This window comes from Girardinichthys multiradiatus, chromosome 13 (assembly GCF_021462225.1).
Source record: "Girardinichthys multiradiatus isolate DD_20200921_A chromosome 13, DD_fGirMul_XY1, whole genome shotgun sequence".
NCBI lineage: Eukaryota > Metazoa > Chordata > Actinopteri > Cyprinodontiformes > Goodeidae > Girardinichthys > Girardinichthys multiradiatus.
This window is the reverse complement of record NC_061806.1, coordinates 41,926,423-41,938,589: the sequence shown is the minus strand read 5'-3', so window position 1 is coordinate 41,938,589 and position 12,167 is coordinate 41,926,423. Positions and strand designations below refer to the sequence as shown.

Below are 12,167 nucleotides of genomic sequence, written 5' to 3'. Positions count from 1 at the left end.
CAGAGGCTGAAGGGGATTGTGAAGTAAAACCCATTCAAGAGTTTGTCAGATTCACCTGTGTTGTCTGTGTCGCCCCACAGAAGAATGCAGGACACAAGCTTGAAATGCTACCTTCCTTGTGTTAAAAAACTCCTTAACCAGAGATGGCATCAGAAGGATTTCAAAGTCTTTTTTCAGGTGAAAGTAAATTTAGCTTTTTGTTTGGAAATAAAGGTCCGAGAGTCTGGGGTAAGGAAAAGAACCCGAGCTCCTGGCCCAGTCAGGCTGACCTGCCTGCAGTCCTGACCGGTTCCCAACAGAGAAAGCTGGAGAATTTAGAAACCAGAAATGGGACATGTACTGTGTTTGGAGGAAGAATGGGATAAAACAACAGGGAAGTGTCACAGTGGAAGAGAACTGAATAATGAAATTAGGATGATGAAATATTTTGGGTTTATAGCGACTGAAATACAAATCAAAACAAATGAAAAATGTTGATTTTAATCAGTGAACAGCTCAATCAGACTCATAAAGGACGCATCCCTTCATAACAGACGGATCTGACCTTCATCACTGCATGGATACAACACAAAAATCAGGTTACGATCATGGTTAAATTGGCCGGTTTTATTTCTAACATTGAACATATCTGGAGAATAAGTGACAGGGATGGATGTAAGGATGTAAATATATGTCAGAGGTACTCTCGGGTCCTGGTTTCCACCCATGAAGTCAGTTCTGCCTCGTCTGATTGTCTCACCTCAGATGATTCAAACCAGTTCGGGGTCCACTGGGTTCAGCAAGCAAATGGAAGAGCTGGCTGCACATTTCACCTCTGATGAAATGTGCAGCCAACGGTTCTGGCAGGCAGTTGGTCCATACAGCTGCAAGGGAAATGGCATCGATCGCTTTAGTCCTCAACAACCAGAGCCAACAGGGATCAATCTATTTTAGTCCAGTTCTGAACCAGCAGACAGTCAGATGTTTCTCTGGGGATAGGAAGAGATGAACTTGTAGGATCAGCAGCTTTATTATATTTCATATTGAGGATGAAAGGTGAGTTAGTGTTTAATGGTCTCAGTTTATGTAAATGTTGTCTGAAGTTGCCACAGGTTTAAAAAGATGACATTTAACTCTTTGCTATTACATCTGTTATTACAGTAATTTAGCAAGAAAGTGAACTGGAGCCATTAAAACTGAGTTGATTTCCTGTCTTAAACCTCACGGAAGGATCTCAGGTGTGTTTTGATGCAGGGATGTGTTGCATCATTCAGTCAGAGTCTTACTGCAGATTCACTTCATGCTTCGGTGCCTTTTTGTTGCCACTTTAATCTTTTCCATCTGCTTTTGTATTGAACTCAATTTGTGTCATTAAATGACTATGCTATCAACATTATTACAAAAATACTCATTTGTGGACAGGTTCTTATTAGATTTTACCTTTAAATACAGTTTTCATAGCATAGCTTTTTAAGAATATTTTTATTAGGTTACTTGTATTTTGAGCTTGATCTCCTACATTTATTTATAGCTCCAGTGTGTTTGTCACCATATTAATAAAAGCAGAGCGACGTCAGAGCATTGATTGTTCTGGTCTTTCCACAGATAAAAGTTCAGAGTAAGCAGAGCTGGAAACGAATCAGTTTACATGCTTATTTTATGTAAAGTTACCATCAAACCAAAGCTTTATGAGGAAATTATGCAGCATTGTGCATAAATGCATCCAAAGGATCGCATTCATCAGTGGCTTTAATATTTTTATGAAAGTTGATTTTATGGAGGCTGCTCCTTTTACCTGAGAACTTTAACGTAAAAGCAGGACTCAGGACATTAAACAACCTTCTGTTTGGGCCTGACTGGCTGCAGAAAAGTGAGAGAATCAATTCAGTTTATTTATATAGAGCCAATTCACAACACATGTTGTCTCAAGGCTCTTCACAAAAGTCAGGTACATACATTCCAATTAATCCTGGACTAACTTTAGACATTTCTGCTACTTTTCCTTTGGAGGACAGGATTTGGTAGCCTGAGCCTGGTTGTATTGTGTATGTCGTTATTGCTTCTAACCTCCCTTCAAATCTGAAGCCTGACCCATCAAAACAGAAAGCTCATGTTGTTGTGCCTGCACCATGGTTCTGAATGCAACCTGTGAGATTTCAGTCTGCAGATGCTTTGAGTCATATTGGCCTTTTTAATCTTTTGTCAGACCTTTCTACATGTAGAAAGATCTGAATCCTATTTCCTAGGACTACCCGTACACTCCCCATATGCCAGGAGCCTGTAACCTGCAGCTCTAAAAGCGCCACCACAGCTACTCTTAGTAACTACGACCAAAGATTAAAGAGAAATGAACAAATAAATGCAACAGGCAACATCTGACGCTGCAATTGTATGGAATATATTCAATCTCGCACCTTTAAGGTAGTCAGAGCAAGACCAACAGCAAAGTTGATCTCTGTTTTCTAAAATAACTCAAACTCAGTTTCATACAGCCTTAAGGGCCTTTCAGACAGGACACGATTTGCGCTGCACTGGCCGCTAGGTTCAATGCATTTGTGATGCACGCCTTGGTCAAAGTTGAACAATCTTAAACTTTGACCGCGATGTGCGCTGGAGCTCGCAAAGCGCTGCACACCGCTCCACTTGTGCGTTGCTTGACGCAGCGAGAAACCGCCCATGAGCAGCATAAGCCATTAAAAATAATGGGTTTCAGAGTGCAGCAGGGTCATGATTGTGCAGTTTAAAAGACATCCATTTTCTGGGTTGACAAAGAGCTCCCTGAGGGGGACTATAAATCCCTTTGATCCTGGGAACACCTTGGGATTCCCTAGGATGAGACGGTGAGTGTTGCTGTAGAGAAAGATATGGAGTGTTTCCAACCCTGTCTTCTTACCTCCTAAAAAGTATTGAAACGTTTCTTCACACCAGTGCAAAATATTTCAGATTTTAAAGTCATGTTCTGTAAAGTTATCAGTAAAAGTTCCCTCGCCTGTAGTAAAAAGATATATCAAAACAACAAAGGAACATTCTCCAGGAAGTGGAAGCTAACAGCAAGTCAGGCCTACGCCAGCGGTTTTAGCTAACTATAACAATGTAAAACAAATGAAAGTGTTCATATGAGTTATAACATTATGTTAGTGGATGTTACTAGTCTACAATTTCACAAGACACCGAAGTTACATTTGGTTCTGTGTTATCCAATCAAACATGTTGGTTGAGTATGTTGGCTGTATCCATCAGCTATGACTCATCAGTCCAACAATAGAGGACTCACCTTTTGAGTTTTGCTTCAGCTGTGCAGCCGGATCAAAGATGTTATGTTCCTGTGTTTTCCAGGTCTTGTAGTTGTTTGAAAATGAGCCCTATGGACTAGTTGATGAGGCGGATTAATGCAGCGAACGTTTGGTTAGCTTTATAGCTTCCTCCACTCCCAAGGAGTTATATACCTTCCGATGAGCTTGCAGTGTTACAACGTCTCTCTACTACTTTCTGGTACTAATAATTTCACAGAACCTCACTTCAAGTAACCCGAGCTAACATGGGGCGAGATCAAGTGACAGATACTAATGACAGTACAATTGTACGTCTCCGAGCGTCTACCAACGCCATTAATCAGTTGGCCTCCCTTCTCAGATTCTCTGCTGGAGCACCGACGGTCAGACAGACAACGCATGCAATGCTTTAAATTTGCCCAAATAAGTATCTGCTGTTAGGTCACAGTGTATATCTCTGACATCCACCACATAATCATGAGCATTCTAATGTATTAACAGTTGTGAATGTTTTTGTTTCTCCATTGATTCTAGCCTTGCTAATGTAAAAAATGGGAGACTGGAACTTCCTTGGAGGGATCTTGGAGGAGGTGCATATCCACTCCACCATGGTCGGCAAGATTTGGCTGACCATCCTGTTCATCTTCCGGATGCTGGTGCTGGGTGTGGCCGCCGAGGACGTGTGGAACGACGAACAGTCCGACTTCATCTGCAACACGGAGCAGCCTGGCTGCCGTAACGTCTGCTACGACCAGGCCTTCCCCATCTCCCTGATCCGGTACTGGGTGCTCCAGGTGATCTTTGTGTCTTCACCCTCCTTGGTGTACATGGGCCATGCCATCTACCAGCTGCGTGCTCTGGAGAAGGAACGCCACTGCAAGAAGGTAGCCCTGCGCCGGGAGCTGGAGGCCGTGGATGCAGAGATGGTGGAAGTCAAGAGGAGGATTGAGAAGGAAATGAGGCAGCTGGAGCAGGGGAAGCTGAACAAAGCCCCACTGAGGGGCTCGCTGCTGTGCACATACGTAGCTCACATTGTTACTCGCTCAGTGGTGGAGGTGAGCTTCATGATGGGTCAGTACATCCTCTATGGACACCGCCTAAACACGCTGTATAAGTGTGAGAGGGAGCCATGTCCCAACATGGTGGACTGTTTTGTCTCCAGACCTACGGAGAAAACCGTCTTCATGATGTTTATGCAAGCCATTGCCTGCATCTCCCTCTTCCTCAGCCTGCTGGAAATCATGCACCTGGGCTTCAAGAAGATCAAGAAGGGCATCTTGAACTACTATCCCCACTTAAAGGATGACCTGGATGACTATTATGTCAACAAGTCCAAAAAGAATTCTGTTTTGCATCAAGTCTGCATTGAAACTTCAATGGGACGCAAGAGTACGATTCCCACTGCTCCCAGCGGATACACATTACTGCTGGAAAAACAGGGCAATGGACCAAACTACCCCCTCCTCAGTGCCTCCTCTGCCTTTGTCCCAATACAAGGGGATCCTGGTGCAAAGTCGGACAGTCACAAGGACACCAAGGAGGCAGTGCCGAGCCCCACAGAGCAGAACAGTAACTCCAACAACACCAGCAGTGAGACGCGCTCACCTCCTGTGGACAAACAGGACGAACCGGAGGAGCTCTCCTCACCCCATCACGATGACCTGGAGTGTGGGAGCTCCACGTACCCCACTTTGCCTGTGGCATCCTCCACCACCTCTTCTGGCATTGCAAGGAAGACACGGAGGCTCAGTCCACCATGGAACTGCTCTACGGTGGTGGAGGGGAACTGTTCGGACAGCGGAGACTCCTACCATGGAAACAGCAGCATAAAGCTCCGCAGCAGCTGCGCCGGCCCCAGAGCCAGGATCATCTCCAAGTCGGACTCAAAGAGGCCAAGCAGGTCCCAGAGCCCAGACTCCGTGGGAGAGTTGAGCTCAATGTCTCGACAAAGCCGGGAGAGTAACAGTCCTGTCACCTCCTCCCCCAACCGAAGAGTGTCAGCGGCAAGCAGCGCGAGCAGCAGACGAGCCCCGACAGACTTACAGATTTAGAACAGACTCTTTGTAGATCTGTACAGAAATCCTGATCCAGTCCTTTCTTTAGATTGTTCTTCCAAGCAGCCATAAGCTCCTACAATCTTTAAAGTGGTCTTTTTCAATTGTTTCCAGGTTTTCTGAAAATCTTTCAAAGCTTGGGTTTGTACTTTGGCTGCCTTTTCTGTCGGTTTCAGTCCAATACATGAACTTTTTTAGATGAATGTCCTTTTGCTTGTTAAGGTACCTCCTTTTGAATTATTCAGCTCATAACTGGGATAGATAACTTAGATAATGTAGGGTGTTTTCCCACCAGAGGTCTTAAGTCAGTTTAAAAGTAACTGGTTCATTTTCCCCCTTGGCACGGTCTGTTTGGGGGGCTGACCAAACCAACCATACCGATACTGTTTGGAGGAGGTGGTCACAGGTGGTACGGTACCAAACTCTAGAGTGGTTTGTTTATGGTATGAGTGATCTGACACAGCTACAAGGTGAACGCTGCCAGCTTGAGCCAAATTCCTTCCCGTAGCCAGGTATGCTTTGCATTGTGGGATGCCATAAACAGATTAATAAGTAGCAGTGCATCTTTTTCATAAAGCATAAAGCCCTATGCATATTTCGTGCAACCTTCTCAAAGTCATTCAGCATACCGCTCAGATAATTTAGCATGAAATAGTACAGAGAAACTAATGATGTGATTATTCTCAGTTTTTTCTACCAGCTTATATCACAACATTTGCTTTTGGTTCTCCAGCCCCGGACCAACAAACAGACTGAACGTTTTCGCCTGGTTTCTAGGTTTGCATTTCCTTGTGAAAAGAAACCAAATTACCAGAACAAGGTGGTTAAGTGATGAGTTAGGAAACTCATCAACTGATTCTGACCAAAGTAAATGAACTATAGGTGTGAAAACGGCCTTACTCTAAAAATGGCCAGGTACCAAAACTGTACTGAAATTAAGTGAAAAACAGTAAAATCCAAAGACCTTTGGAAGACATTCAGAAAGCCACGGAGAACTATTGTCTAAGATGTCTTTAAAGATTAAAGGAAAGTCTTGACAGAAAGTCTCAACAAACACAACTGGTCCTCAACCGCTTTAAAATAGTTCAGGTTGATATTCCTGTCCTGATGGCAGAGAAAGTCATTTTTTGAAAGCAGGTTCATGGCACAACCCAGAGACACTTTTCTATCCCATTTCCAGGTCAGTTTTAGGCCTTCAGATCAACTTCAGCTGACCACAGACTGACTGTAGGGAAATGGAAAACCAACTCCACGATTTGGTGTTTCAGGGAGCATCGCAGTTCTTCAGACACTTTCAGTTCAGCAGTCTGGTCTGAACTAATCCAACATCTGCTCCAGCCAGTTTGCCAAAGGCAACATGGCCCCCTGCCCAGGGCACCATTCCATCAGAGGGCGGTACACCACAGGTTTTCACTTACACAAATGATAACTTCAGATAAGTTATCATTAGATTCTTATAGCTGACTGGATTTATCTGATCAGGGATTCTTAGTCTGAGATGAATGAAACTTTATGCCTTAATGCCTTTCTGGATTAGGGCCACCTTAGACTGAGACTGCATGAAAACATCAATATACAGATGATACAAACATGGACTGAATTAATAAATACTGACAACAGATTCATAAAAACACTGTTCTGGTCTCTTAAACCTTTTTTAATCTATTTTTGAAAACCAAAAAAGTTACTGAAAATAGTTTTATTCAGGAGCAGCAGCTGGTTCTTATTTTAACATAAATCAACAGTCTGTCCTTGCTGTACTCTCAGTATTATGGAATAAACATACAGTCTATACAAAGAAAAGGACAATGTTTCCTCCTGTTTATTGTTGCTTCACACCAACCCCTCCTATGGTCCAGCTCCCTCTTCAGGTGACGGCTCGTACTGCAGCAGCTGTGAGATGAGGAACAACAGGAGGTTAAGATGTTTTCAGTGGTGGACTCACAGACAGAAACATTAGCACCTCAGCTTCTCACCTTGTTCCTGAGCTCTTTGTTCTCCTCCATCAGCAGATTGAACTTCTGCTGTAAATCAGCCAGTTCTGTCCGGAGAGCCTCAGCGTCAGCCGGCTCAGGACAACCCTCCCCCAGACGGACTTTTATGTAGCTGAGACACTAGTTAAGGTCCAGGGATGGTGAGGACATCAGGCTGAGGTGGTTCAAGAAGATCACAGCTGCTCCACAAAGCAGCCTGATGTAACTGGCCTAGTGGCCAGATAGCAGGGCATTTGCATCCTGGAGAGGCCACAAGTACCCTGGTTCAAATCCCACAGCCTGCCTCTCTGGGTCCCTGCAAGAAGACCCTTAGCCCCTGAATGCTCCCTGGGATGAGTTAAATACAGAGGATAATTTCTACATTTTGAGATCAATAAAGTCTAAATTATTATTATTATTATTGAAACCTGAGAATCCAAACAGCTATTTATTAGAGATGACATGTTTTATTATCTGTCTTTTATTGTGTAAATAAAAACAACTTGAAGAAACAAAGGTTTGGGAACATAAATTCAGCAATGTAACATAAGAATATCAATGTTTTCATTGACTGTTTTGTTTTATTGGACAGTTGTGTGCCTCATTAATTCCTGCAGACCTGCATCCGGTCTAACGAGCATTTCACAAGAATCAGTGAAATAGGTGCGGCCTTCGTTAGTTTTGCTCTCAGTGCAAAAAAAATCTTAACAGCTTTGTATCAAAGCATCACATCAACCAATCTTAGATCAGGGTCTCCAACTCCAGTCCTCCATATCTGCTCCAACACAACTGGATCAAACAGCTGAACTTCCTCATCCGCATCAAGTCAGTCAGCTCTGCTAACGCCTCATTCCTCTGATTCAGGTGTGATGGAGGAGGAATGCATCTAAAAGCTGCAGGTTTGTAGATCCGGAGGACTGGACTTGGACACCCCTGGTGTGGATGCATCTGTGGACCAGCATGCTGCCCCCTAGGTGGTCTTTCCATCTTGCAGCAAATGAACTTCAACATGGTGTTGATCTGAGCTTGAGAGCTTTCCGTTCTAGAGGTTCTTTAACATGATTCAGCCATTTAACTACTGGGATGGATTTTAGTGATGTTCATGTTGGGGTCGTGAAGGTCATCATCACTGATTTGAAGAATTTCAGAGATAAGAAAAAACTAATCAGATTGTTATGTTTATTTTCATATCTTTCTGTTGTATATTTAAAACAATCCTCCCTTCCATGAAAGGTCTACTACATCTCGGGTCAAAGGTCTGGTTAACGCAGGCCTGCAGCAGGAAGACCATCTCAGATGTTCTGATCAGTCACTCATAGTTAGTCTGAGATAACAGCAGGAGGATGAGTCAGGCTGACTGATACAACCAGCAGCTTCAGCACACAGACACCAGGGACCTCTGCTGTCTGTAACAATTGACACTCCCATTCTGACATTACCAGAACAAAGCAGTTATCCAGTTAAACTGGATGTGCCGGATGAACACCACCTGTCCCTGTTTTACAGCTCTGTACAGTTTGCTTTCACAAAATGACTTTTTAAAGCGCAGATAAGAGGGCAGGCCGTTTTAAAACAGGGACTTTACAGAAAACGGTGAAGCTAAAATAATGTTTATGACCTCAGTAGACCTGAAAACAACCTGAACAGCTCCAATTAGTGTAACATTCGACTGAGAGCGCCCCCTATTGAGTTACAGGGAGATTCTTTTAGGGTTTCTGGAAGATTAAAAGTAAGATGTTTGCCATATTGTACCCCAAGTGAAACAACAATGGTGATAAAACAGAGAACAATGTCTTTTAATACAAAGGTTTAAGATCTAATGAGAAAAATCGTGGTATTTATTGTAATATGCTGTTTTAAAATGAAAGCATCACGTTGAAGAGAAGATTTAGAGTAAATGTAAAAACAACAAATCGATCTGTTTGGGCAGAAAATCACAATTTTCTAAAGTTTCAATAGAAATTTCCCCAGAAGATTTCTCACAGTTCAGGCAGGAGCAACATGATATTTCATTTTGGATATTAAAATGTAACTACAGCACTTCAAACACGTTGATGTTCTTATGAATAGGCTATTTAATAAAAAAAAGGATACTCAAGTGCATTGTCAGGTTTTTCTGGTTCTTCATGAAGAGCCACTAAAACTGCAAGACAGAAACTCTGATAAATAACACAGAAAACGACATGAAATTACATTAAAATAAAGCTGTGGCCAAAGGTTTTAGCAGTCACTCAGATGTAGTTTAATGAACGTTAAAGCTTTATTTTTTGATAAAGGTTCACCTTATTTTTAGGTAACTGTGCAGACCAAAAATAAATGAACTTATAACAAACAGAAAATGTGTTTTAAATGTTTCATTTACAACAAATGTTCATCTTTAAAGCATTTCTGCCCAAACTGAGAAGCTAAATTCATGTCAGTGTATTTATATCATCAGTACCGGTGAAGCTGTGATAGATCTCCAGCAGTCAGACTGGCAGAGGTCCTGAAATCATTGTCTTCCTGTGGTTGCCTCCAAAGAAAAACTGCTGCCGTCACTTTGCATCACAGTGGCCTTTCATGGAGGAAACAGTCTTTGAAAATCATCATCGAGACTCCAAGATGAGAGGTTCAGATGCAGAGACATCCAAGAAGCTTCAGCAGTGGGTCCAGGCATGTCTCTTCATGCAGAACTGTCTTGCCATCCAGAGCTTGGGTGGACAGGAAAAGCAGCAAAGAATCCACTTCCGTCCAGGAGAACCATCAAGAACACAACTGGGAAATCCTCCTTTTGATAGTTTTGGAAAAGACAAACTGACAGCTACCATGAGACTAGGGAGCCAACGGAAGAAGGTGCCTCTAAGAGCACCTTCTGCCAACAATCCAGAAGCCGATTAGTGATGATCTGTGGTGCTTCCAGCTTGACAGAGCTCTGTGTCACAATTTAAAGTGATACCGAAGTGGCTTAAAGATGAGAACATTGCAATGTTGGATCTGTGGTCAGTGAACCACCTGCAGCTTAACTCGGTCAAGACTGCGGAGATGACTGTGGACTTCTGGAGCACAACTCCCACACTGCCTCCCCTCACCGTCCTCAACAACATTGTGTCTGCTGTGGATCACTTCTGGTTCCTAGGAACCACCCTTTTTTGGGACCTGAGATAGTCCTTGGTTCATCCACCAAACAGGACAGGTCCAGACTGCAACGACCAATCAGGTCTGCAGAGAGAATCATCAGGGCTGCTTCCCCTCCATCCAGGACTTATACAGGTCAAGGGTCAGGAAAAGGGCAGCTAATATCTCTGCAGACCCCACATACCCTGCACACAAACTGTTTAAACCTTCAGGAGGCGCTACAGAGCAATGTTAGCAGAGACCAGCAGCCATAGACAGTTTCTCAGCCCAAGCAGTCTCTGTGATGAATACCTGGTGCCCAGATGCATACCAGACATATTTGCACTACTGAAACATATGTTTCTCTTTAGTAACAACGTTTGTTATTTTTTTTTTAAATGACCTCATTAAGAAGAAGTGGAACCGCAGTGAACTTCCTTGATTATGTCACAAACTTGGCAAATAAAGACTATTCTGAACCTCCTCCGATCTGAATCCCCCTGAGAACCAGTGGTTGCTTTCAAAAAGCAGGTGGAGAGGCGGAAGCCAACAAACTGGGATCTGACAGCACTGGGTCACCATCATCCCGTATTTGGTCTCCACGTTCATATAGTTATTGCCCTGGCAGTGAAAGAGCCACAATAACAGGCTGAACAGGCGTCCACTCACCGCTGGTTAAAGTGTCAAGAACTCCTGATTTCTCCAGGTATCTTCTAAACTGTTCCCGCTTCGATTCCGATGCCTGAAACACACAAAGAAGCAAATATGTTGTTTTCGCTGCTAGAATAACCTGATAATCCGATTAGTTTCAGAGGCTTTAAATCCACACAAAAAGCAAAACATAAAGGTAGAGTTCGTGGTGCGTTCACAGTCAGGCTGCATACGATGCTAACCAGTTAGCTAATGCTACATTAGCATAAAAATAAAACAGAAAAGAAAGTAAACAATGTAAAAAAAATACATATATCGGCGATAAACACAGCAAATGCCCCGGGATTTTCTCACCCTATAGCCGGCCATGAATGCTGTTTAAGCCGTTGGGTTTCAGGCGGTGGAGAATACGAGACAGCTCCGAGCTGAGACTCAAACGGTAGCCGGTGGTGCGTTCACTTCCGCCTACAAACAGGAGGTTTGTTGCCGTAGCAACGCGAGAGACAGAAAAAAAAAAAACCTTTCCATTAGATTGGTAAATAGAGATAAATAGAAAATATACGAAATGAAAGAAAGAAGTGGCTTAGACGTCTTTATATATATAATCCGCCTAAATTTAATGAACGGCAGAGAAGGACCTTAAAACTGTAAAATGTCATAAATAACATTAAAATCGGTCAATGAAAACCGAATTAACCAGATCAACTGAAATTACATACATACACAATATATTTAGAATAACTGCGCTGTTTGAAAGATGGCTGTTTCAATCGCTATCTAAGAAAACAACAATATTAGCAGAATTTCAAAAATATTTTACCAATTTTATTGTACCATTTAAAAAGTGATGTAGGCCGAATACTTTGTTGCTACATTTCGTTTGCTATATACTTCACGTGTTGAAATACAACCTACAAAAACGTCAAAAACAGAAAAACCTTTCAATTGTGACTCAAGGTAGTTCAGGAATCAGTCAAAGTTTTTTTTTTATTTCTGAGTTTCCATATTTGACAAAATATGAAATAATTTAAACGAGAACCACACTGACTGTTATGAGTATATTTACTTCCTTGTGATTTATGAAACAGACGATCACAAGTGACCAATCACATGCTTCCAACGTAACAATCGTCAGCACCGATTGA

The 12,167-nt window shown here is 42.7% G+C and overlaps 2 protein-coding genes across 4 annotated transcripts; one reads left to right on the top strand and one right to left on the bottom strand.

Annotated features, from left to right (window-relative positions):
• Positions 1–950: 950 nt before the first annotated feature.
• On the top strand, positions 951–6,938 carry LOC124879364 (gap junction alpha-9 protein-like). Of its 2 annotated transcripts, none has more exons than XM_047383894.1 (2): positions 951–1,035; positions 3,786–6,938. In XM_047383894.1, the coding sequence occupies exon 2, from the start codon at positions 3,803–3,805 to the stop codon at positions 5,300–5,302; it is 1,500 nt and encodes a 499-aa protein (XP_047239850.1). In that variant the 5' UTR covers positions 951–1,035; positions 3,786–3,802; the 3' UTR covers positions 5,303–6,938. The 2 variants fall into 2 exon arrangements, with proteins under 2 accessions (XP_047239850.1, XP_047239849.1); XM_047383893.1 differs by lacking the exon at positions 951–1,035 and adding an exon at positions 1,414–2,819.
• LOC124879365 (MYC binding protein) lies at positions 6,937–12,096 on the bottom strand. Of its 2 annotated transcripts, none has more exons than XM_047383895.1 (6): positions 11,961–12,096; positions 11,377–11,487; positions 11,041–11,113; positions 9,373–9,421; positions 7,282–7,411; positions 6,937–7,198 (listed from the first exon to the last, which is right to left on the bottom strand). In XM_047383895.1, the coding sequence occupies exons 2-6, from the start codon at positions 11,389–11,391 to the stop codon at positions 7,154–7,156; spliced, it is 312 nt and encodes a 103-aa protein (XP_047239851.1). In that variant the 5' UTR covers positions 11,392–11,487; positions 11,961–12,096; the 3' UTR covers positions 6,937–7,153. The 2 variants fall into 2 exon arrangements, with proteins under 2 accessions (XP_047239851.1, XP_047239852.1); XM_047383896.1 differs by lacking the exon at positions 11,961–12,096 and adding an exon at positions 11,857–11,883.
• Between the last annotated feature and the right edge of the window lie 71 nt (positions 12,097–12,167).